The sequence below is a fragment of the Stegostoma tigrinum genome, chromosome 22 (assembly GCF_030684315.1).
Source record: "Stegostoma tigrinum isolate sSteTig4 chromosome 22, sSteTig4.hap1, whole genome shotgun sequence".
In the NCBI taxonomy this organism is placed as follows: domain Eukaryota; kingdom Metazoa; phylum Chordata; class Chondrichthyes; order Orectolobiformes; family Stegostomatidae; genus Stegostoma; species Stegostoma tigrinum.
The window spans coordinates 35,773,937-35,800,984 of record NC_081375.1 but is presented as its reverse complement, the minus strand read 5'-3'; the positions used below and the strand labels follow the sequence as shown (position 1 = coordinate 35,800,984).

The 27,048-nt window shown below is 40.5% G+C and overlaps 1 protein-coding gene across 2 annotated transcripts in view; it reads right to left on the bottom strand.

Annotated features, from left to right (window-relative positions):
• Positions 1-27,048, bottom strand: part of pik3r5 (phosphoinositide-3-kinase, regulatory subunit 5) — a 108,162-nt gene that overhangs the window by 9,164 nt on the left and 71,950 nt on the right. For both annotated transcript variants that reach the window (XM_048555320.2, XM_059653551.1), the window contains 10 exons: positions 24,021-24,174; positions 18,560-18,643; positions 17,772-18,465; positions 13,461-13,605; positions 13,026-13,157; positions 10,670-10,798; positions 7,561-7,654; positions 6,669-6,745; positions 2,807-2,900; positions 377-459 (listed from right to left, as the gene is read on the bottom strand). In XM_048555320.2, coding sequence (XP_048411277.2) covers positions 377-459; positions 2,807-2,900; positions 6,669-6,745; positions 7,561-7,654; positions 10,670-10,798; positions 13,026-13,157; positions 13,461-13,605; positions 17,772-18,465; positions 18,560-18,643; positions 24,021-24,174 — 1,686 coding nt within the window. The remainder of the gene's footprint in view (positions 1-376; positions 460-2,806; positions 2,901-6,668; positions 6,746-7,560; positions 7,655-10,669; positions 10,799-13,025; positions 13,158-13,460; positions 13,606-17,771; positions 18,466-18,559; positions 18,644-24,020; positions 24,175-27,048) is intronic.

The window sequence follows — 27,048 nt, the reverse complement described above, 5'->3', positions numbered from 1 at the left end:
CCAAATGGCCTCCTTCTGTACTATAAAATTCTATGACTCTCTGATTCTATTTATGACCCCAGTGTGTGAATGGACTTCACCAGGAGCACAACCATGTCAAATTACTCTGCATTGAGCTTTTAGCCTTGAAACAAGTGTACTCCCTTGATTATAAGATAACAAAGTGTGAAGCTAGATGAACACGGCAGGCCAAGCAGCATCTCAGGAGCACAAAAGCTGACGTTTTGGGCCTAGACCCTCTCTGATGAAGGGTCTAGGCCCGAAACATCAGTTTTTGTGCTCCTGAGATGCAGCTTGGCCTGCTGTGTTCATCCAGCTTCACACTTTGTTATCTTGGATTCTCCAGCATCTGCAGTTCCCATTATCACTTACTCACTTGATTATAACCTTTCTTAGACTTAGAGTTCTGTCGTTTCACCACCTCAGTCATTGAAAGATGAAGGTATTCTGTGTTGAATTCTGAAAAACGTAATATTATGATTAAAATGCACTCAGAAGATCTAGATTTATAATTTAGAACACACCAGTTATCTTGTATAGGTGCCCAAGAAACGATGATACCAAATCATTAAGTAGCATAGTTTTATGAATGTGGCTTATGATTTTGAAAAGTAACTATTCTAAGACTACTATAAAGCAAAAATATAAACAAGTGAGACAACCATATTAAACATTTAAAGCATTAGTCTCTGTCTCCTCTTATCCTTAAGCATTAGATCTGCACAGTTTCTGTGGATTTTAAAATAAGAGAAGAAAAACAATCTTTGTAACTATCTTAGAGATTTATCCTTCAATTTCTTTTCGCAGTGTTGCTCAAAATAGTTAATTCAGGTTACCTTTAACAAAATTTTTCTTTCTGATTATCCTGAAGTGATTTGGCTCAGGCTCTTCAGCCATCCAGTAATTTACTCAAATTGTTGTTCCTAACAGTGAAGGTAGATGATGTGTCGAAAAGCCTATGATATAACCTGCAACAAGCTGAATCCCTAATACTCACTCTCATGCATCTTCCTGCAGAGACTGAAGGACATTGCTTGGGAATAAGTCTTATGAAAAATGTTGTATCACATTTCTACTCTAGAAGTAGTCAGAAGTCACAGGACAAGAGATTATAGTCCAACGAGTTTATTCAAAATCACAAGCTTTCAGAATGCTGCTCCTTTGTCAGGTGAAGTGACTGTAATCTAGTGTCATGTGACTTCTGACTTTGTCCAGCCCAGTCCAACTCCAGCACTTCCACAGCATACCCTAGAAGTAGTAGAACCAAAAGCTTTGGTGCTAATGTATCCAACTGAAGATGATTTTCAGACACAGTAGGTCTTGTCACTGAACTCTGACATTGAGGCACTGAGTTCAAGTCCAACACTAGGCCAAGGAAGTGGCCAAACAGGTTGTATGCAAAATTGTAATTCCTTCCAACATCAGCTATTGGTAGGCAGTTAGAGTAAGGAGAGATTCCTGATTAACCATCTAATGGGAAAAAAAATTGGAGCTTCTACTATCTACAACTCCGGGCTACAACTCATCTATGAGAAGTACATGTTGCCAGAGTAATACTGGCTGCTTGGAAGACCAGATGGCCGGATGGCTCTGGTGCCAGCAGCATTGGGTTGAATCCCCATTCCAGCTGGGGTAGATATGGAGCTTGCCTCCTTGTCTTACCTGTGGCATTCACTTGGACCTGCCTTTGTTCAGAAAACACAAGAAATGAAATATCCAACTGAGACACGGCACACGCCTGGAATTGAACTCAGGACTTCGTGATGTTTTGGCATATTATGTCTCGGCTAAGTGAGATGGTCAATCTAACTTTATTATGCACTTCAATGGGGTTCTTGTGATGCGATGGTAGTGTCCCTACCTTCAAGTCAGAAGGCCCAGGTTTAAGGCCTACCTGCTCCAGAAATATATAATAGTACCCTGAACAGATTAATGAGAAATACCTCACACACCAGCTAAGGAAATATTTTTATTTCATACTGTTTAATGGATGTCATACATAGGCCAGACGAGGTAAGGACAGCAGACTGTCTTCCCAAAAACAATATTTGTGAACTACATCAGTTTTTAATGACAATTAACTGTGGTTACATAGTTGCCAGTAGGCAATCTTTCTATTGCAGGTTTTTGTCGAATTTAAATTTCATCATCTACAATAATGGGATTCAAATCCATGTCCCCAGAATATTAGCCTGAAGTTCTGAATTATTGATCTGGAGACATTATCACAATGCCATCACCTCCTTATCAGGCGCTGCCAAGAAGGTAATTAATGTCAAATGTGAATTACAGAAAGATGGCAATTACTTTTTTGCTTCAGCCTTATGTTCCTTCAAATGGTTATCCAGTGATATTTGGTGTGTTGCAACTCAAACATGTGAAATAAAAGCAAAATACTATGGATGCTGGAGATCTGAAATAAAAACCAAGTGCTGGAAAAACTCATTAGTCCTGGCTTGTCTGTGGTGAGAGAAATACAGTTAACTCAGGCTCTGAAGAAGCGTCATGGTACTCTAAATGGTAACTGATTTTCTCACCTCAGATGTGCCAGATTTGCTGAGTTTCTCCAGCACTTTTTGTTTATATTTCAAGTGTGTGAAGTGTTGCATGGCACCAGCCATTTTAATGAATGTATTTTGAAAAGTATTATTTTTGTATACAATCTATAAACATTGCACAAACTCTTAGATAATGAAATAGTGCAAATTTGTCAATACACTGATAAATGGTGTTTACAGAAGCTAACGAAGTAGTGACTAAGGAAGAACAAGCCCAGATTGTTGATCTCAACGCAATAAGATCTTACCCAGCTCATCATATTTGTTGCAGGCCTTGCTAAGGTTTACAGATGTACAGTTCTTCTCTACATTATTCCATTGGTTTCTTCTACTGACTGTGGCCTAATGGAAGATAAATTACTATTAGAATGTAAGATGACAAGTCCTGCTCTCCATTTTTTGTAATATCAATGTGCAACTTAGATAGAGGGTTTTAAATTTGTTGTGTAATATGTTTATTCAATTTAAAACCCCATGCACTTAACTAAAAAATAGAGGAGTGTGAATGATTTTAAAGAATAACTTTTTAAGTTTGCAGATTTGAAAGGAAATTATGAAGAGATACATTTCTGTTAAATATGCAGTGACAATAACACCTGTTCATAACACCTGACAGCTCTCGACACCAACAGAGTTATGCTGATTCATAAAAGAAAGAACAAAGAACTTTTGTTTATCAGAAGCAGATGATTCATAATTTGTCGTAAGTCTTCATTCCAAATAGATATGTTTAGTTTTAAAAATCGGAAGAACTGAGGATACTGTAAAGCAGGAAGAAAAACAGAAATTGCAGGAAAAGCTCAGCAGGTCTGACAACATCCATAAAGAAAAAAATCAGAGTTAATGTTTTGGGTCTGGTGACCCTTCCTTAGAGCAGCTCTGATTTTTTCTTTGTAGATCCTGCCAGACCTGCTGACATTTTCCAGCAACTTCTGTTTTAGTCCATATTTAGTTTTAAACTGGGTTCATTTTTAAGGCTTTGAACGAATTCCATCTTTACAGTGATGATGCAAGCAGTTACTTAAACATCATGTATAGCTTATGATCTTACTTGAGATAACTTCTGGCAGGTTAAATTTTCAAAGTTACTTGTGGATTATTAGGAGCTCCAAAAACACTGTCCACCTCAGTGTCCCTCAAATATACGGCTAGGATTACAAACCTGCCTGGCTGTGCGATGTGTCAAATCTTTAAATGGCTTCTCATCCAAATTATTTACAGTTCTCATCCCAAAGCCTTTACCGTACTAAATCACTCCAGTCAACCTACTTTCAACTAAACATTCAGTGACATTCCCTAAACTTTCTTCCTCTTCCTAGTTTCTCACTTTCTGGATTGACTTGTTTTGAAAACTGTGGTGATTGCTATATTTCAACAGTTACCACAACTGCAAATACTGCTGTGATTTTTAAATATTTTTGTCATGGTTTTTATGGAAACTACAGAATAGAATAAATTAGGCGTAGTCATTAATTAATATCCACTTGTCAATATCATACAATATTGGGGAGGCAATGGCCTAGTGGTATTATCACTAGGCTATTAATCCAGGTTCTGGGGACCGAATTTTGAATTCCACCATTGCAGGTGGTGGAATTTGAATTCAATAATTGAGAATCTAATAATGATCATGAAACCACTGTAGGCCGTCAGAATGAACCATCCTATTCACCAATGTCCTTCAAGGAAGGAAATCTGACATCCTTGCCTAGCCTGGCCTACATGTGACTCCAGGCCCACCACAAAAATGATTGACTCTCAAATGCCTTCTGAAATGGCCGAACAAGCTATTTGCCTGCAACAGATGCATCTGTCTATAACATTAAGAGTGACTGACAGGGTGAAGTCCCACCTTCACATTGTTATTGTTAATACTTTATATCATGTTGTGCGGCACTATCATTGCAATAAATGGGGCAGACTAAAAACACATTTAGTTACCATAGACTCGGCATCCACGTGGCACTGTGGACCTTTAGCAGCAGAATCATACTCCTACACATCAAGCCAGGGGATGAGCCCTGGCTCAATGAAGAGTGCAGGAGGGCATGCCAGGAGCAGCACCAGGCATACCTAAAAACAAGGTGTCAACCTGGTGAAATTGCCAAACAGTACTACTCCTGTGCCGAGCAGTATAAGTAGCAAGTGGTAGACAGAGTTAAGTGATTACTCCCCTAATGGAACAGATCTAAGCTTTACAGTCCTGCCACATCAGTCATGAATGGTGGTGGGCAATTAACTGACCCACCGGAAGAGGAGGTTTCACAAATATCCCTATCCTCAAAGATAGGGGAGCCCAACACATCAGTCCAAAAGAAAGCTGAAGCATTTGTAACAATCTTCAGCCAGAAGTCCCAAGTGGATGATCCATCTGACCTCTTCCAGAGGTCCCCAATATCACAGATGCCAGTCTCCAGCCAAATTTGATTGACTCCACATGACTTCAAGAAACAGTTGGAGGCACTGGATACTGCAAGGGCTATGGGCCCTATAAACATTCTGGCAATAGTACTGAAGACTTGTGCTGCAGAACTTGCTGCTTCCACAGCCAAGCTCTTCCAGTACAGATATAACACTGGCTTCTACCTGACAAAGTGGAAAATTGCCCAGGTATATCCTGTACACAGAAAAACAGGATAAATCTAACCCAGCCGTTAACCATTCCACCAGTCTACTCTCGATCATCAGTAAAATAATGGAAGATATCATCATGGTGCTATCAAGCAGCACCTGCTCAGCAATAAGCTGCTCAGTGATGCCCAGTTTAGGTTCTGCTAGGGCCACTCAGCCTTGGTTCAAACGTGGGCAAAGAGCTGAATTCCAGCGTGAGGTTGAGAGTGACAGTCCTTGGTATCAAGGCACACATTTAAGTGAGTTTGGCATCAAGGAGCTCGAGCAAAACTGGAATCAATGGGAGTCAGAGGCAAGGTGCTCCACTAGCTAGAGTTATACCTGATGCAAGGAAGATGGCTGTAGATGTTGGAGGTCAGTCATCTCAGCTCGAGGGCATTTCTTCAGGAATTACTCAAGGTAGTGTCCCAGGCCTAACTATTTTGAGCTTCTACATCAATAACTTTTCCCCCCGTATAAGGTTAAACAATGGGAACATTTGTCAATAATTGCACCATATTGCACAATATTCAGCATCATTTGTGACTCCTCAAATACTGAAATGGTCCACGTTCAAATGCAAGCTGGACAATATCCAGGCTTGGGCTGACAAATGGCAAGTAACGTTTGCAATATACAAATCCAGGCAATGGCCATCTCCCATAAGAGGCAATCCAACCACCACCCCTTGTCAATCAAGGTGTTACCATCTCCCACTATAAACATCTTGGGGGTCACCATTGATTAGAAACTGAACTGGGCCAGGCATATAAATACAATAGCTACAAGAGCAGGTCAGAGACAAGGAATACCACAGCAAGTATCTCACCTTCTGACTCATCAACACTTGTCCACCATCTACAAGACACATGTCAGGAGCGGGATGGAATACTCTCCACTTGCCTGGATGAGTACAGCTCCAACAACACTCAAAGCTTGACACCATTTAGGACAAAGCAGTGTGTTTGATTTGCCCTACATCTGCAAACATTTACTCCCTCCAACACCGACACTCAGTAACAGCAGTGTGTACTATCTACAATGTGCACTGAAAAATTTCATCAACAATCCTAAGACAGCACCTTTCAAACAAAGGCCACTACCATCTAGAAGGACAAGAGGCTGCAGATTCATAGGAACAACACTATCTGCAAGTTCCCCTTCAAGCCACTCACTATCCTGACTTGGAAATATTTCACCATTCTTTCAGATTTACTAGGTCAGAATCCTGGAATTCCCTTCCAAATGGCATTATGGGTCAACCTACAGCACATGAAGGCAGCTCACCACCGCCTTCTCATGGTCAACCAGATGCAGACAATAAATGCTGGCCAGCCAGCAATACCCACATCCCAATGTGTGAATAAAAATGTTCTCCCCATGCAATGTAACTCGTACTATACTGTTTGTGTATTGTTCTGCATCCATTTATTAAACTTTAACACATATTTGCTTATAGCAGCATTATCATGTGGCAGTGCAGTACACATTGAATCCTACCTTGCAGTAGGCAATCTGCAGTGCTAATGGAACTGCTTCTCTGTCACCATCAATGCCAAGCCTTTTACTCCCAGGTCCTACATTGAATAAAAAAGAACCATTAAGTATAAGTTTTAGAATCCACAAATCTAACATTAAGTTGATCTATTTATCCACTGTACAGATTTTATTAAAATGTAATTCATTTAGTAAACTTTCCCGCTGTGTCAGTCTAGTAATGTGATCTAAGACAATGGTGGAGCCAGTTCTGCAACATTCAGGGAATTATGGAGATGGAAGGTCACGATTGGTACAAGCATAACTTAATAATGTGGTGTTAACTCATGAACCAAAATGCACTTCTTTGAGTTTCTGTAAAATGTACAGTTACACCCAGCGACACCTCAGCTGTCCTGTTTAACACATGGTTTTCCCTTGTGAATAGAAACAAGCATGCCTCAGCAAATTGGCTCCAACTCCATGTCAATCAACATTCTGATTAGTTTAAAGTTTAATTTGTAAAGTTTATTGTAATGCTGCTTGAAAGAATTTAAACTTGGTCTACATTTCCAAATGCATATTTTTGTTTCTAAAAATCATAAAATTAAAGAGGCACATGATTGGATAACAATTTTGCATTTAGCTGAAAAGTTATCATCGTCTTAAAAACATGGCAAAAGAGCATCGTGCAGCATTGTGTATTGTGCCGTGTTCAGCAGAAGTGGAGGATAGACATTCCATGCTTCTTCAAACCACTGGGCTAGCTTGAAGTTCAGTGCAAGAACTCCTCCTTGGTTAATGTGTCAAAAAAATAATAATTGGGTGCCAACATCTTTCAAGATAGGACCATAACGAGCTTTGTGGGAAGATAGGAGAAATCATTTTTACTGGATTCACTTAGAGAAAAGCAAACCTGAAGCTTTAATTGCTCTTGTGGCGGCAGATTGTCCCAGTTCGAGTGAATAAACAAAGACCTCGGATCGTTTCTCACCCCCTGCCAGGGTTAGCTGTTAAAACAATGTGCAGTTCATCAGTTTTATTTCCATGCTCTGTGCATGTAAACAAGTTTTCTCTTGTATACTACCTGCTTGCTATGCAAACTGACCAAGGAAGAAGAATGTGGCAGTACTGTGGGTACTTGATTACATTGTATATATTAATCAGAGGCTCAATATAGACTGATCAAGCAACTAATTATTTTGGCATGATGGTAAAGACTACTGAACAAAGTTTCTGTCACTTTCATGAACTAAAATAATTTGACCAGTCATTTATCGTACGTAGGATGGGGAAGTTACTTCAGGCCATGAGTTCATTTATTCTTCCTGCAGTTTGAGTTCTTCAGATAAAGGAAGTATTGAGCATTGTACTTTCATAATGGCTCAGCAGCTGCAGCATTTTACTTGGTAAGTGACAGATTTTGCTGACTGACAGGCATCGTGCTGAGTAATGAACGTTGGCTAAGACAACTGGACACCCTTTTTGTTCGGCTTCAAATATTGTGAAAAGATTTTTTACGTCCACCTGAGCAGCCAATTGGGAACACAGTGTGAACTCTCATCCAAACAACAGCATCATTGACAATGCTGAAATCCTTCTGCTTTGCACTGAAGAGTCAGAATAGAATATGCGCTCCTGTATCTTGAGTTTTGCTTGATTCACAATCCGCCAACTCAAATGTGCATGAACGTGAAGGAAAGGACTTATGAAGAGGAGTAGGCTACTCAGAACTCCACCATGCATGGTTTGGTGTCTCCAATCCACTTTCCTATCTGCCTTCCAAAACCCTTGATTCCCCTTTGATGAAAAATTAATCTAATGCAGCCTTGAAAACATTCCATTGCTCAGGAAAGTAGAATCAAAGGGCTGACTCTTCAATTGTTATTTATTTTGATTAGTTTTGGTTGTGGCCTGTTGGACTCATTTATTGCTTGTCCCTATTTATGTTGGGAAAGTGGTAGTGAGGCTTTGATGCATTGTGACTACTTAGACAATTGAATAGATCACTAGGCCATCTAGAATAAATCACTTCACTATGGGATTACTTAGTGGGACACATATGCACTGCTTCTGGAATAGGGTGAACCAAAGGGTTATGAGGCTTCAATCCTTCCAAAGGGCGCTGAGATATAGGCAACTAGTTTTTTCGAAACAATATATGAACCCTAAATCCTCGGAATATTAGAAGTAATGGTTGAGGTCAAAGGGGAACCTTACTTCAGCCTTGATTGATAATTGTCTCCTGTCTCAAAAGGAAACAAACCAATTCTCCTCAGTGATTTCAATGCCAGAGTTATGTCTAATGTAAACCTCTGGAAAGTGTGATTGGCAAATGAGTGTAGGGAAAACAAATAGCAACCAAGTTAACTTCCTGACATGATGCCTAATCAGCACCTATCATACAAACACACTGTTCTGTCAGACAGACATATGTAAGGTCTCAGGCAGCTCTGTCAAACCAGACATTGGCACCTGTTCAACTAAGTCACCACTTGAGAAAAAAATGACAAAGATGTTGGCACTACCCGTGCCAATGACAGCAGTTGATGACTGTTAGACCGACCGTCAACTATTCCAGTCCACCATCTCCATTAGCTCAGTCCAAAACCAGCATAACTGAATAACCTGCTCACTCAGCACCTCCTAGACAAGCTGACAACACTCAGTGAACAGAATATGCATGGCACCTCGTCTGATCTTGAAAACAATCATAAATAGCATTTGTGAGTACACGGAGTAACAATAAGCCATTGCTGGAAGGAACTGTTGTCAGAGACAAATGTCATCAATCAGCTCATCCTGCTGCACAACACTGTCTCATGCCTGTTGAGATCCAGACTGAGCCACTTGACAATATGGATCAATTCCCAGACTTGGGAGCTGTCTGTTCGTGAGCGCAGGCATCAACAATGAAATTCAGCATCGCCTACATTGTGTTATTGCAGACTGAGAAACAAACAGAGTGTTTGATGTCAAAGACCTCAAACGTGACACCAGGCTCATGAACTGCAGGGTAACAGTTTCATCAGCCCTCCTGAATTATTTGGAGTTAGGGACAATATACAGCAGACTCCTCAAATCTGTTGAGAAACATTATCAGTATAACATCCTACAAATTCACTCGCAAAATTAGTGCTCTGATACCAATGTCTTCTCACAGGCCAACGTCCCCAATATTGACATGACTGGTCCCAAACAGACTAGTGTTTCGTATGGCCCATGCTGACACAAGACTTCAGAAACAAGTCTCTACTCTGAGCCCGTAGTTACCAAGAGGGCAGAGGTCCATGAAACAACTAACAATTTCCAACATATCAAACAAGCCCAGGTGAAGGACAAGTACAAGCAGCAGAAGGGATGTTTGAAAACATGAACATCGCAGCACCTCACTTCAGAAATATACCCTTTCCCCCAGTTGTAGCAGGATCTGCAGATCCAAAATTGGACAATGTAGCCACCTCAGGAACCACACACCAAAATGGAAGAAAGTCATCCTCAATTGACTGTGGATTAGACTATAAACAGATTAGATAGTGTTGATAGGCCTATTAATCAATGGTGGAATTTCTAGTCAGGACTTGTGGATCCTTTGACCACAGCACAATCACCTTTTAATGCAATGTTCCTTCTATCCACAAATAAATCCCTTGATTATTCACATAACACAAAACTCGAGAGACCCAACACCCTGTCAATTTAAGCAATTCAGGAAATGCTACTGAAACTTGTCCATGTGATAACCCCAGGAATTCCCAATAGTCTAAGATTTTCTTTGGGAAAAGTCACAATGAACCACAAAGAAACCAACAAATCCTGCACAAAGGAACAGAAAGCCAGTAAACAACTGAGGAGATACAACAGAAATGCAGATAAATTGATTAAAATAGTCATGTGGATTGTTTCCATTTACAGACCACCATAACATAAAGTCAGCCAATGACCTCTAAATTTAACCTCACTACCCTAATAACATAGTGACAGTAAAATAAGGCAAATGTGATGACCCTAGAATGTAGATCTACCTCCGCTTGGTAAAGCTGGACCAACACTGGATAGGTAGCATTCCGGCAGTAATAAAGGATCAGGTCACCCAGGATGGAAAGTTTCTCTTGCATTCTTTCAGCAGGCTCATTCTCAGACTTAGAAGGTTCCTATAAAGTAAGCAAAATAATATATTAGTAGCACAATACAGAAGGCTTTAAGTGATAACAGTGAGATTATAAAGAAATAATTCTGCTAAAATTTTCTGAATTGTTGATAACTTGATTTCTGCCTGTAATTGTGTTCCTACTTGTCTCCCTACTGAAATTTTCCTCACTCCCTTTTGTTCACCATTCTTGTCACTGAGGAGATTCACTGCTCAATGTGCTGCTGAACACACCGGATCAGCTGACTGCACTGCCACGAATCAAACTTTCTACATTGGCTAGGGAGCCTTCTTTGGTTTACATTGATCACAAGTGACTGGTAGCGTGCCATCTGCCAACTGCTCACATTAATTATTTGCAAAAATAACTAATAGGATCACAGGATTTAGGTCCTATAACCAGGTAGCTGAATGGTGTGGTATATCAGGGCAACTAAAGTCTCTGTTACACTTGGCTTATTAAAATTTTACTCACTTGTTGCAAACATGAAGTGGGTAGCCCTGCCAATTGTAGATTACACTGCACTAGTAGGCAGCCCGCAATGTAAAGTGTCACATTGAAGTAAAGATCAATTTTCTTTCATTTTAAACATATATTTTTGTAAGTCAACTGTAGTATCTAAATATAAACTCTCAGTAATTCATAAGTTTCCCATATAAATTTTAGTAACTTGTGAGGTTTATCATTTATCTCAAATAACTCTTTTTGAAACACAAATGTTTGGCCAGCCTTGTACTAGTGAGTCTCAATGGGAAGCAGTACTTGGCTTAACAGCATACATTAAATGCTAAAAACCATTAGTTTTTTTTGGCTAAATGTAGGTTGTGTCAATTACTTTTGGAGTGTTTCTTGCTGCAAGGCCTAGTCTGACCGAACTTGCAACATTACCCATCATGCCCCATGGTGTCTCTCATGTCCAATTCACACCCCTTCATATCATGTACCTTTCCTGGAATTCACTTGTGCCTGCAATATTTTTAAAAGCTCTGTTAGCCCAGAGCTTCCCTGCACATTTGCTGATATTTGCCCCAGACATGGCAGACAGGGGAAACTAATACCCACTTTGTGAGCAGGGACCAGGATTATCCATGGTAAAAACCCTCTGCAGGGTTACGGGGATAGGGTTGGGAGGGTGGGTTTGGGCAGCATGATCTTTGCTGGCTCGGTGCAAACTTGATAGGCTGAATGGCCTCTTTCTGCATTGTAGGGTTTCTATGATTCTATACATTCATAGATGTGGAGAACATGCAATGTGCTTTTTCTAAAGCTTGTTAGACAACTATCAAAAAACAAATACTCAGTTACCAGCCTTTGCTATCATTATTATTACAAGGTATAGAGCTGGATGAACACAGCAGGCCAAACAGCATCATAGGAGCAGGAAAGCTGATGTTTCAGGCCTAGACCCCTCTTCAGAAATTTCACCTTTCTTAGTACCTGCCTATGGAACCAGATCATCCCCAATGGACTACAGTCCACATTCATGCTTTCCCAATTTGGCCATATCTACATTCAGAACATTCAGAGATTTCTGAAGAAGGGTCTAGGCCCGAAACGTCAACTTTCCTGCTCCTATGATGCTGCTTGGCCTTCTGTGTTTATCCAGCTCTACCCCTTGTTATCTCAGATTCTCCAGCATCAGCAGTTCCTACTATCTTTGCTATCATTGTGTAAGGGGGAAACGAAATGACATGCTTCAGGCCTGAGGGCAATTTCCAAGAAAGGCAAAATATCACAATCCAACTGAACTCATGACATTGAGAAAGGCACCTTGGGAGAGAAAATATGAAATAATGAAGAGAATCAAAATGAAACATCAGACTATTGTAAGATAATTGCAACAGACATATTATGGGCAGAGATAATTGTTAAAAGATATTGGTGGTAGCTGTGTGTTCCTTCCACTGGCCACTTGGTTTGCACCACATTTGGTATGCAAACTATTGCCATGTCACTGTAGATAAATTCATTCCAGTTTCAATCTCTCTGCCGCACTTACCATGTATGAACAGGGATAATTTAAAATCAGCAAGCAATATACAAGTAAAAGGAACTCAAGAAAATATACGAAAGAAGTAGCTCTTCTTTGACTACAGGTTGCCACATTGCAGAAGAAACCAGATTCAGAAAAAAGGAATGTAAATGAGAAGGAAAGAACAATAAAATCCTAAGAATGACACAGGAAGTAATTCTGATATTAAGTACACGTACCCAGGATATTTGCACTTACCTGGCAAAGCAGACCTGTTGGTAAGGTCAATAAGTCCAGAACATTTCGTTCATACCAGGAATCCAACATTCCAATATAACGTGCAATATTATTGCTACTATCTTTGTCTGCTGTCTCGACTGAACTGAGGTCCTAAAGTAATAATAACCTCATGATGAACTAGTAAACATTCAAAATTAACAAGTACTTTTCATTTTTTAATTGAGTTCTTTTTTAATCAAAGCTTTTCAAATTACACTCATCAGGCTAAGTCACAAGAATACCAGTTGGGGAAAAACCAACATTTATACTGTTTGAATGGAGATGCCAATACCTGATTTGAAATTTAAATATTGACTGTCAAATGCCAGGCTATCATCAGTAACTGCTGCACCAGTTACTCTCAAGTCAAATCTTTTATTACACTTAATTAGATTGAAGAAAACAAATTGTTACCGGTTGTGTTGATGGTCTCTGCTGGTTATCTGGGGAGTGGTTTGTAAACTGTACCGGGCTTCTTAGTGAGTCTCTTTGTAAAGGAATATAGAAAAATTGCATCCTGAAGTACTTTGTGAGAAAGGGACATTTACTCTCTTGTAATCTGAAAGAAGAAATGATTATTATTAATTTGTGAAGGGTGAGCATAAAATTTTGCTTCGATTCTAGTCTAGTTTGTGACTTTTAGTTTGTTTATTAACTACTGTGACTTTTAACATAGAGCATGGTTTTATTTTCTCAGGTATGCATTATCTCCAAAATATTAACTCAACAATATTTTCTGTTTGTACTTTGATATGAACATGCTGTAACCCTAACTATGAAGAATCTATGTAGTCATATCATCAATATCAATACGGTTCGCTTTTACACTGTGTAAGTCAGTCAATCTCAGACGAAAATGCAAAAAGTTCTAAGAAAATAAAGAAGGCTCCAATGAAATAGAGCTGTCTAAAAGAAAAGTGGATTGTCAATAAGTATGATACTCGTCGGTTCTGCTATAACACGTGTTCCAACAAAGCGAATTGGCTAAAATGTGATTGATGAATAGGGGAATGCCATTTCTAAAACACAAAATTGTGTTGGCTATAATGTGATTCCATCGGTGCGCGGAGGAAGAATACGCATCAACATCACATGATAGTTTCACGGGCTTTCTCCTGAGCATAGTGCCAAAAGAGTCTCCGCACCAACATCTATGAGAGGCACAGTACTCCGTGATTTTCTCTTCCTTTTGCAAATTCTGCCATATTACCCACAAAAATGCGAGGACAAGCTGACAAGAAAGTAGGCAAGAAGGGTCCTGGTGATAAAATTGTGAGTAGTGAATGTAAAAGAAAGGCGATAAGATTCCAAGAGAAGCTAGATGTTACAAAGCGTTTTGAGCATAATGAGAGAACATGTGAATAAAAACCGAAAGAACTGCGAATGTTGTAAATCAGGCACAAAAACAACGTTGCTCAGCAGCACGTGTGTGTGTGTGTGTGTGTGTGTGTGTGTGTGTGTGTGTGTGTGTGTGTGTGTGTGTGTGTGTGTGTGTGAACATGTGATATATTTCACATCACAGGAATAAAGGGCTCTGCCTTACACGCTATTAGAGACAATACGGAAAAGATTAAAGCAAGTTGTATTGCTGGGATAAGCCTGAGTACTGGTAAATCTGTGAGGTCACAGACAAAGGAACTTGAGGAGATGGAGCAGCTTCTAAGTGTGTGGAAAGAAGACCAAACATAAAATTAATCTGGGACCATCTTTCGCACCATAAAAGAGAAAGCCTTATCAATTTATGAAGATATAACAAAACAAGCTGAAAATCCTGCAGATGTGCCTGTCTTTACTGCTAGGAGTGTCTGGTTTGCTGGTTTAGAGAACTGCTATGCTTTTCATACAGTAAAGTTATGTGGCAAAGCTGCCCGTGCAGACAAGGAGCATGAGACGGCATTCCCTCCCATTGTCAAAGAATTAATTTATGAAGAAGGCTACAACTTGGATTAAATTTTCAATTTGGATGAGACTGGTTTATAGTGAAAACAAATGCCATCAAGAACCTAAGATAACACGGTGTGAAGCTGGGTGAACACAGCAAGCCAACAAACTTCCCTGCTCCTCTGATGCTGCTTGGCCTGCTGTGTTCATCCAGCTCTACACCGTGTTATCTCAGACTCTCCAGCATCAGCAGTTCCTACGATCTCCCATCAAGAACCTACGTTTCTGTGAATGTGGCCCATTTCTATGAACAAAGGTGGCAAAGGGTCATATGACTGTGTTGCTGGGTGCCAATGCCAGTGAAGACTTAAAGCTTAAGCCTTGGTGGTGTCCCACTCTGCCAACTCACAAGCCTTGAAAGGTTACCTTAAGTGTACTCTAGGCATCTACTTCAGGTCAAGCAAAGGAGGTTGGATGATGGGACAATATTTTTCTGACCGTATTGTTGCTGCTTTGAAAGATGTTTTTAGAAAGTATTGCGGGAAAAGAAATTTGGATTTCAAGACTCTGCTCATCCTGGATAAAGCACCAAGCCATATTCCAACAACTGGTGAGCTTTCTGAAAACATGAAAGTGCTATATCTACCCCAAACACACCTCTCTCCTTCAACCCATGGACCAGGGTGTAATTGGCAGTTTTTAACGTTTATTATTTAAGGTGCACATTTGCAGCCACTGAGGGGGATAAGGTCAGTGTTCTTCAATTTTGGAACAGCTTTAACATTCAAGAATGCAATTGACATTATCATGGAGGCCTAAGGCGATGTCAATAAAAAATTCCTTGCATGCAGTTTGGCAGAAGCTTCTCCTAGATTTTTTCAAGATTTTAAAAGCTTTGATCTATCTGAGGAGCTCCCGAGAATCAAAGAACATTGTAGTGATCTTGCAAAGCAAGTTGTGAATTTGAAGCAGGGGACAGTGAGGATGTTGAAGAGTCACTTGAGTCCCACTGTGAAAGCCTCTCTACAGCTGAACTACAACAGCCTGTCCCTGAGGGGGAAGTGCAAGCTGAAGATGAAGAAGATGAGCTCCAGGATGCAGCACCACGAAAGCTTTCCACTTCTATTTTGTTTTCTATGCTGTGGAAAATTGAGAGGCAGCTCTTAGAAAACAACGATTATAATGCAGCTATAGCAGTTCATGTAATAAGATCTTATCCCAGCAGGGTAGCAGTTCATGTAATAAGATCTTACTTGGCACCCGATGAACAGCTTCTTCATGAAAGAAGAAAAAGGGCAAAGCAATGGAAACTGGGTGACATTTTTAAGCCAACCTCTAAGAAACAGTCAGAAGACAATGAACCACAGCCATCCACTTCTGAATTAAGTATTTTTCTCTCTAACTTGTTTATGTACAAACATAAACAATCAAAATCAATTTACCTCATAATCCTGAATAAACTACAATAATGGAAAATTAATGACAAAATTCGGTTTGTGTGTTTCACTTGAGCGTGTGTTTTCTCCCCAACTGACCAATCTTTAGATAGACGATTGGATCTCAAAGGTGGATGACCAATAGGAAGGATATTCATGGAGATCTTGAAGTTCTTTGGAAGGTTTTCCCATCAGGATGAATATAGAATAACCAAAGCAACATCCACCATCAACACTAATTTCCTTGTTATATCCACAGCATTTAACAGAGAAAAGCCTTGTCAGAGATAACTCCATTGTTCCTTTTCTTAATACTACATCTCCTATTCTTGAATAAAATCACATGGTACTTACTTTACTGTACATTTTGTATGTGCCTGTTTTCATATCTAAGGGATATGGTGCATAACATGTATAAGCCTAAATTCTGTTAACTGTATTAATATGTGGATTAATCAGAATTACACAGTTTTCAGTAAATTTATCAATGAGCACATGTACATCCGCACTTTCCAGCCTCTTCCCATTTAAGAGATAGCCTGAAAATCTATTCCTCCTTCCAAAGTGGATAACCTCACATTTTTCTACATTATTTTCGATCTGACACACTCTTGCCTATTCACTAAGCGTATTGAAATCCTTCTGAAGCCTCTTTACATCTTCACCTAGCTTTGTACCATCTGCAGGTTGGGAAATAGTACATTAGGTCTTCACCTCCAAATCATGGGTAAATGTTGTGAACGGCTCGGGGTGGGGAATGTGCTAATGTTTGCAGTATCTCAGTAATCACAACTTGCCATTGTGGGAATGATCCAGTAATTCCCACCGTTTTCTGGCCATTAGCCAAACATTAATCTAACACGTTACAATAGCTCCTCTCCCTGAAGCTTTAATTTGTAATGGACTTTATCAAACGTTTCCTGGGAAAGAGGGGAATGTAGAATTCAAAACACAAACAAAACATTATTATATTCATTTGTTTGTTGAACAAATTATTGAATAGCAGAGCAGCCTCGAGGCTGAATGACCTACTTGGCTCCTAATTTGAATGTCTGGATTGATTGGTAACCCTCTGCATTTCTGATAATGTTTGTGCAAGTTTTTTTTGCACATTCTTCCTTGTTGTATATATGTTGTACATTTGTTGTAAAATGGTGCACGTCACAGTGCTGAAGGGATGTAGTGTACCGAATGATAATTGACAAATTGTGGATTGCTAGCTGCTGTACATACCTGATTAAACAGTAAGAATATTTAGTATTTCCAAAGCAGCTGGCATATATTGTATCCCAGGATCTGAGAACCAAACTGACCGTGACGTGTTTAGTTGTAGTTCTGACTAAGTTGTTGGCTCCTCTTAGCTGTCTATAACTAACGACCAGATTGGATTTTTGAGAAGGCCTCTTACCTGAGATGGCTATAGGCTCTTGCAACTTTTCCTAGAACTTTGTCAGTACCAAAAGCAACAATTCGCAGTGTCATGGTTTTACACTCATCCTCGAAGCTGAGATAAGGTCTCCTTTTGAAGCACGTGCTTTGTTCTACGTGTCGTTCAAAGCGATGATTAAAGGTGCAGTGCTGTGGCAGGGAGTTTGAGCGCCTGGACTTCATGGGAAGCTTACATTTGACCTCAGTGCAGCCCAGGCTTTCTGCTCGGCGAAGCGGTAAGCTACTCAATGACAAGGTGTAGCTGCTTTTACTTAGGTTTGAGGAGGATTTGTTTAAATGGTATCTTGGGTCAGCTTTGTTTGTAAGGCTATTCCTGGCTCTAAAGAAGTTCGATATTTTTTCTGTTAGTTTCTTTCCTACTCCACTGTGCTTTTCCTCTTTCTGTTCAGACATGCATGTTGTCTCGGGTGAACTTTCATCCCCATCTTCTATATACCCACTGTCCAAACAGTCTGAGAGATTTGAGACAAATGATTTCATGTAATCTGTTGAGGTTGTAGATATTGTAGATACCATGGAATCTCGCTCATTTTCAATTAAATGCTTCTCGCCTTCCTCTTCAAATTCCTCTTCGTCATTAATATTGTCAGTCAAGGGGAGTAATGCTGTGTCAGGAATGTCACACTCTTTCAGGAGAACTTCACGTAAAACATCTAAAATAAAATAACAACATTCGGTCACAGCAAGGCATACTAATGCTCTGATTAACGTTTCTGATTCAAGATCATCTCTTTGTTGTCTGCTTACCAAAATTATCTTTGTCCCAATGGTAGCTATAGCAATTGGCGACTGGCAGTGGAATTGTTTGCAGCTTCGCTGTCACATTCTGGCCTAGTGAAGATTGCAAGAGGGCATTAGCCATTTTATTTCACATAATAAGAAGTGACAATTAAATGCTAAATTGTAAAGTTATCTGGGTTCCAAGTAACGTTCCTTCAAAATGCCTACTCTCACAAAGACAGTGCCACTTTAACACAAAGTAAAATGGAATCATCGGGTGGAACTTTATGAGATTGCAGCCACACATGTAGCAACTAACACACTGAAGACTGGCAGGTACATCCCCTCCTTACAGAGGATCAAAAATAAACAGCAGCAGCTGCAACGCTAAAAAGGCCATTAATTGAGAAAAAAATGTCTTAGACAATTCACTGACAAATATCAGACAAAAATTGCCACGGAGCTAAGAATAAAGGTTCTAGGAAGGGTTGGCTAAAAGCCAGATTCATTGAAGATAGCCAGGTTTAAGTTTTCTGTAAGTCATTTGCTGTGAAGAAGCCTTCATGGGGATAAAGCATTCAGCCTTATACAAAATTGAATACATCCGTGGCCTTTCTCCCCAAGATTGCAACTTAAAATTCCACCTTCTATACTCAGAACAAGAGATTTTCATCTCATTGCCGACACTTAGAGACTTTAATGAAACAATTTCCCTTAATGTTAATCTTGGCTCACGTGATTTACACAGGTGAAATTCTGTCCAAAGCTAACCCGAGAATGGGGAGGAAGAAAGGCGGTGAGAATCAGAGAGTAAAATCCACTCAAGTTTCCTCCTGGGAGTGGGGTCCAAGGCGGTATGGCTCTTAATTGTACGAGAATTGTATGAGAAGTGAAATCTCACCAGCGACATGAAAACAAAGAAGTCAGCTGGCGGAGGATTAAAAGTGGATTGTGACTCTTGACAGCAATGCATTTACAAGCCTAGCACATTTTATATGGCTGGGGTTACTGAAGACAATAGCAGAGGGTGACTGGAGCAGCAGTGCACCCTTAGAGTGCCCTGTGATGCTCCATCCTGACTCCAGGAGCAGAAGAGGCACCTGGAGGTGGATGGGTGTGGAGGAGGATGGTATCATTGACTTGTGGGCCACTGGAGGTCTGTGTTTCGCCACTTGGTGCACCAGCTAACAGGATGCCCACAAGGGTCAGAGAGATTAAGTGACAACAGGCCCAGCTTCAAATCCAGAAGATTCCACTAGCTTACGGGGACATGGCAGTTCCCAAAAGGCATCTGGAATTTTGGTCCCATGAGGTAACATCAGGATCAACAACTTCCTGCCCAAAGCTCCTGCATGATTGGCCACGCCTCCCAGGACCAACGCTGTGGGCAAAGAAGTGGCAGGTGGAATACAATGTGGGAAAGTATGAGATAATGCACTTTGGTAGGAAGATTAGAACCGTGAGCTATTTTCTAAATGGAGAAAGGCTTCAGAAATCTGAAGCATAAAGGGACTCAGGAGTCCTAATTCAGGATTCTCTTAAGGTTAACATGCAGGCTTAGTAGGCAGTTAGGAAGGTAAAAGCAATGTTAGCATTCATTTCAAGAAGGCTGAAATGCAAGAGTAAGGATGTGCTGCTGACCCTGTATAAGGGTCTGGTCAAACTGCATTTGAAATACTGTGAGATAGTAGTAACTGCTGATGCCGGAGTCTGAGATAACAAGGTGTAGAGTGGGATGAACATGACAGGCCAGGCAGCATCAGAGTTATCTTGGAATATTGTGAGCAGTTTTGAACCTTGTGTCTAAGGAAGGATGTGCTGGAATTGATGGGGTGGGGTGCAAAGGTGATTTACAAGAATGATTCTAGGAGGAGGGCTTGTCATATGAGATGTGGATGAGGACTCTGGGTCTGTACTCAATGGAGTTTAGAAGGATGCTAGCCTGTCTGAGCCTTCTGCTGCCTTTCTGTTTCCTCGATACTACTTGCCCCTCCACCTATCTTTCTATCACCTGCAAACTTTGCAACAATGCCCTCAGTTCTTTTGTCCTGATCATTCCAAAATGAGGCCTCAAACCTTTGTGGTGTTTTGTTTACTTTTGTGTGGGAACAGAAATGGAGCAGGAGGCTGCTGTCCAACCAGAACAAACGCAGCTGCCCATAGCCCCAGCTCCCACCTCGTGGCCATTCCCAGGTATATTTGAGGTCTGAGGCTGCTGGCCAAAATTGATTGCAATTCAGACCAATAAGTGTACTGTGCCATGGTGCTCAACTGTCACCATGACATACTTGGACAATGTTGAAATTATGCCCGGTTTCGGGTACTTTCTGATTCTCAACTCTATTGAAACTAGTTTCAAACCCTTGAGAGAAGTGAAACTGTTTCCCAGCTGCAGGATTAATAAGCAACTCAAGGGTGTAGTATACCAGCACCCTCTTGTGGCTGCTCAGGGTAATGTCAGGTGCTATAACTTTAGACATAACAACGTGTAGAGCTGGACGAACAGGGCAGGCCAAGCAGCATCAGAGGAGCAGGAAGGCTGACGTTTCGGGCCTAGACTAGTATCATTACCAAAATGTCAGCTTTTCTGCTCCTAAGATGCTGCTTGGCCTGCTGCGTTCATCCAGGTCTACACCTTGTCCTCTCAGATCCTTCAGCATCTGCAGTTCCTACTTATCGCTATAACTTTAACCTTGTTTAAGAGAGTTTAAAAGGAAATTAATTACCTCTTCCACTAAATTACAGAAATTACTTCTTAATTACCATTTTGAACACTACATTATGAATGATCCATAACATATTTCTGAGTCCTAATTTGTTTTCACACAACTGGGAATTTCAAATAATTCATTACATAAGTTCACACAGGTGTTGTTCTTACTTGCTATTGCTGAATGCAGGAAAACCTAGCGCATCAAATTCATGCAAAATAGATGTGGAAAGAGTGCATTGCAGGATGGCATTTTCAGCTGTTCCTACAAATCAATGTGGTCTCAATGCAGAGAGTCAGAAATAGCCTCTGTATGTATATCAACAACATAAATGTACGACTAAAGTGAAATCAAATCTTCAGCTTGAGAGAAAACTGGCATATGATGAACTAAGGCAGTCTTAACACAGTAACAAAGCTGATACCTAACACAGCATGCAACATTTAAACATGTGCATTACAGCCTCATGATATTGTTTAATATTCAATTGCTGAGTCAAAAAAAATCAATCTGTCATTACACGGCCCCTGAAGCTACAGTGAAAGACTGTTCCACATTTTAAGCAATAGAGCTGCTCCAAACCCTTCTCTCCTGAAGTCAGTAAATCCTTGCTCCATCCCTATCTGCCACTATTGTACCCAGGTAGCAATTCATCACATCTGATTCTAGGCAGTGGAGTGTTAACAAGCTGTTCACTTGGCGTTGGGGGACGGTATGGAGATCACAGCCAAGCCTGGCTATGTCATCTAAAATAAATCTAAATAGTGTGGTTGCTGAAACCTAAAACAAAAACAGAACTTACTGAAGAAACTCAGCTGGTCAGGCACCATCTGGTGAGACAGGCAGCAGAAGTAGCATTTCGAGTCCAGTGGCCCTTCAGAAGAAATCGTTCTGAAGAAGGGTCATTGGCCTTGAAATGTTAAACTCTGCTTTCTCTCTCCATAGACACTGCCAGAGCTGCTGAGTTTTCCCAGCAATTCCTGGCCTTGTTTCCGGCCATATCCTCATCTGTTTGTACAACAAGTACTTTCCAAATTTCACATTCCAAGTTTGGATCGGCCCCCAGAATTCTGGCTTTCACTCCTCTTTCCTGGGGTGAGTGAAACCAATTGCTGTATCCTTATTGCTGCATTTTAATAGCTGAGGACATCTAACCCAACACTTGTCAAGGACTCAAATGTAAATGACGTCTGACAGTACCATTGGTTATAATTTTTACTTGAACAAGCCTTGTTTCTTTATGTATGTGCCAGATAAAATCTCACCAGTATTATTACAATGCTGAACAGATGACATCATGCGAACATCACATGACACTGATTTGAACTGCAGGTTTGGTATTGAAACTGACTAGAGAAAGGTTTTCACCAATACATTTCAGAAATATCTAAAAGGAGTTATTTCGCACCATAAACACTGAAGCTACAACAACAGAAAATTGGTGCCATTTCCTTACATTGCCTCATCCTGCTGCCTTGGGAAAGCAGCCAAAATAATCGAAAATCCTTCCTACCCCAGTTATACTCACTCCCAGCCTCTTTTGTCGAGCAGAAAATACAAAACATTGCAAAGCACAAACTGATCAGTTGAAGAACAGCTTCTTCCCCGCTGTTATCAGACTTATGAATAGACCTATCATATACAAGACTCGATCTTTCCTTGCGCCTTCTCTGTGGCTGTAACACCATATTGTGCATTCTGTTCTATTACCCTAATGTACTTACCCAGGGAATGATATGTTAGATTAGCACGCAAAACAATACTGCTTACTGTATCTCGGTACATGTAACAAGAATAAATCAAACCAAATCAAATTTGACATGAAACCTGGAAGTAATGATCAGCAGAAAAACAAATGAAAAAGAAATATATGAGAGGAACTGGAATCTGAATCTGGTATTGCAAATAACAGAAGGTTCTCAGATTTTGTTTCTGTTTAAAAATTAAATCACCTGAATGGGGAGCAGATGGAGTTATGATAAGGTCACAAGCTTTGTAATCCAGAGAAACCAGCCTTAATATTGAGAGAGGACCTGGGTTTAAATCCTACTAGAGCAGTATAATTAATATAAAATGTGGAATTGAAAACTAGACTCAGTAATTGTGACAATTAAACTGCCAACAATTGTCATAAAAACCCATTCGCCACCACTGACAACAGTTTAGGGAGGGAAATCTGCCATCCTTACATGGTCTGACATAAGTATGGCTTCAGATCTATATCTACGCCTTTTACTGCCCTCTGAATTGGGGTAGCAAGTCATTTAGTTCAAGGAACAATGGGGACAGGCACCAATTTAGGGATTGTCAATGACATCTACACCCCATACAAAAATTTTAAAATGTTTTGTTAGTGGTTCCATTACCATGAATTAATCAGCAAAGACTGAACGTACATTCTCACAAAAATGGGAAACCCTTGGAAAACTGCACCATTTGATGAAAAAAACACTACAAACATTGGAAGTAGACCTCAGGTCCACCACCACCTGAAGATACAAAGACAGTTTAATGTTTGATCCTAGCCTGGATTTTCGAACCAGTGTGATATTCACACCCACTGTTAGCCTTTCATTATGAAACATATTAATGCTCGCGGTAAAGTAATGCCAATCAGGAATTCTTTGGATCTTTTTCTTTATTCAGATGTTGGCCTCCTCCTTTGTAATCCCAGTCTAAGTTTTGTCTTCAGGGTGTTGCCATTCAGCATTTCTGCTGATCTCTGTTCAGAAAAGGTTTTGGAACATTGACATTCTACGGGAACAAACAAATAATACCTGTTTCTGGGAGGAGTCCAAACTGCTGCTTTATCTCCTCTAACTTGCTCACTAAATATTCTTTGGCTACAGCAGGATCCTCCATGGTTGCTGCGATCTCCATGGCATCCGAACAACTTGAGAAGATGTCCAGGAGTTCATCTGCAGCTTTGGACTAAGAAAAAGCAGAACAGATTTATCGTAGACTTCTAGCGTGTATTTGTAATTTTGAGCAGCAGTAGAATTTAAAACTATTTAATGTCATGGCAAAATTCATCTGACAGTTTGGGTAGATGTAAGAGGTCCTCTAACGCTATCCAAAAATAAACAGGAAATTACTCCCAAGGTGTTGGCCACTGGTTCTCCTTCAGTTGGCAGCAGTGAAATAGATTACTTGGTCATCTGTCACATTGCCATTTACAGGATCCTGTCTTGTGCAGATTAGCTGCCTGATTGCCTAGAATATGAGAGATAATGGGAACTGCAGATGCTGGAGAATTCCAAGATAATAAAATGTGAGGCTGGATGAACACAGCACGCCAAGCAGCATCTCAGGAGCACAAAAGCTGACATTTCGGGCCTAGACCCTTCATCAGAGAGCCTCTCTGATGAAGGGTCTAGGCCCGAAACGTCAGCTTTTGTGCTCCTGAGATGCTGCTTGGCCTGCTGTGTTCATCCAGCCTCACATTTTATTATCTTGCCTAGAATATGAGGTAGGCATACACTGGTAAGAGCACCAATTGGCTGTGAAAAACTTTGGATGCCTACAGGGTAAGGAAGGTGCTGTATAAATTCATCTTATTTCTTTTGGACAAAATTTATAACTTTTTTTCAGACTCACTGCAAAGTCTGTGTACATGTGACTTTTAAACAGCTGGAGACTCGCTCACATCAAGACAAGAAACAATGCCCTGGATTTGTGGCTAACACAAATGAATGACTTTTGTTCTTGTTTGGATCGTTGGTATTTCAGTGAGTAACATGAGACACAGTAAATGTTGAACTGACTCAATATCCTGTTAATTAAGGAATTGTGATTAAATTCTTTGGTTGGATAAAACATGTAACAATGAAATTTTGCTGTTGGCCTCAAGAGTTGAGTTTTTTTAAAAACACCATAATTTAATCATTGAAGAACCACAGAATGCTACAGGACATGAGATGCATTCAGCTTGATGTGCCCATTCTGGTTCGCAATATTCATGACCAATTCAGTCAAGCCAAGCATTCCCCTACTCTTTCTTCATAGCCCTGCATTTTCTTTCTCTTCAGAAAATTATGCAATTCTTAGACAGTGCGTTCTGGGTCCTAACTATTTATTGCTTTAAAAACAAAATTTTTCCTCCTGACACCTTTAATTCTTTTGCCTTCATTACCAATCATTGTCTCTTGATTCTCGACCCCCTGTCAAGGGGAACAGCTTCTCCCTGTATATTCTGTTGAGATCTCTCATGATTTTGACCACCTCCATCAAATCTGCTCTCAGTCTTTAATTCTCTCAGGAGAACAATCTTGCAACTTGTCCCTGTCACTGGAGTCTGTGATCCCCAGAACTATTCCTGTGAAACCTAAGGGAAATTGACATCACCATTAAATCTTTGTTCACTTAGCATTCCATATTTGCTATTTTCTGTGCAGCAGTGAGATCTGAATTAACTGGGTTTATGCAAATATAAACAGTTCACGTGTTTCTGAAACTGGAGGAGAGGTTCTAAGAATCATTGAGGTTACGATTCATATCAGAGATTTATCAGATACCAACTTACCCCATGTGGTATAATGAAAAATAAGAAGGTTTTGTTCTTAGAAGGAATGAAAACTAATCTTCACATGGAGATGGGCAAAAGGACAACAGGCATTTGTGCCCTGAGGAGCTGTCCCAAGCCAGTGGATAATAGGGAGAGGCAGCAAGGATGCCCAGTCCCCAAAATAAGGACAGAGGGGAGGACAGGGCAAGAAGATCCAGAGAGGTGAACCATACCATCACCCTGAAGGAAGTTCCCCTACATCAGCCTGAGAGAAGAACAAAGACTGTTTGCGAGGAAACCGCTAACGACTATCACAGAAAAACTGCAAGACATCAGGGATGTGGCAGTGCACTGCCTTTACGCCTCCATTTTAGAACAGATTCAGGATCAATAAAGAATTCTTATCTGTCCCACTTCAGTGTGTATATTTCCTTTCTTTGCTTTAATAAACGCAGGTACCATATCTCAACTGCTACTCCTCAATAAACTATTAGAAAACATCTACCAATTTCCAATTGTCTATACTAGGTAGCTGTGATCACAAACCCTGTACAGTCCACTCTGCACCCTTTTGAAAGCGTACACAACACTAGTGGTCCCTAGAATTGGACCCGCTACACCCGGAGAGGCTGAACAAGTGTTTTATAGAGTTTCACTGCAACATTCTCAACTTACTTTCCATAATAGGTTCCTTATGACTTATTAATCATAAGTAGCTCAGCTGGCTGAATTGCTTGTTTGTGATGCAGGTAAAATTCAATGGCCAGTTAGAGGCCAGCATCGACTCATTGCAGTCAATGCCACCAGGTGGAATGGTGTTAGCTGTTGATATTGCACCCAGCAGAGGATTGGGATCAGCAAGGGTTCCAGGCCACATTCATAGCAGCTTGGGAACTGTGGGCTGAAGATTGTGAAAGGAAGGAGGAGGGAGTCACGGGTAAGGGTAGGGGGATGGCTTTCAGTGGGCCCCTTCCCCAGCTTCCTGATTCTAGGTCCCTTGATTAGGCACTCAGGGACTGACAACGAGTGAATTTGGGGAACCAGCAAGCAAACAGGCCAGGTGAGGCCTGAAAATAGGCCTCAGTTAGTGGTGAAGTGGGAAGGTTATCCAGGCAGGAAGATGGTGAGGTCTTCACCCAGCCCTCTCTCACACAATTAAATCCATCTTCTGTGTCCCTACCCACTGCCTCGGGGAGGCCATTAAATTTCCCCCTTCAATTTCTATTGCATCGCCTCATTCTGCCAACCAAGATAGATTCCTTCACACTTCTTTGCATTATGTTTCATCTGCTACCTGTCTG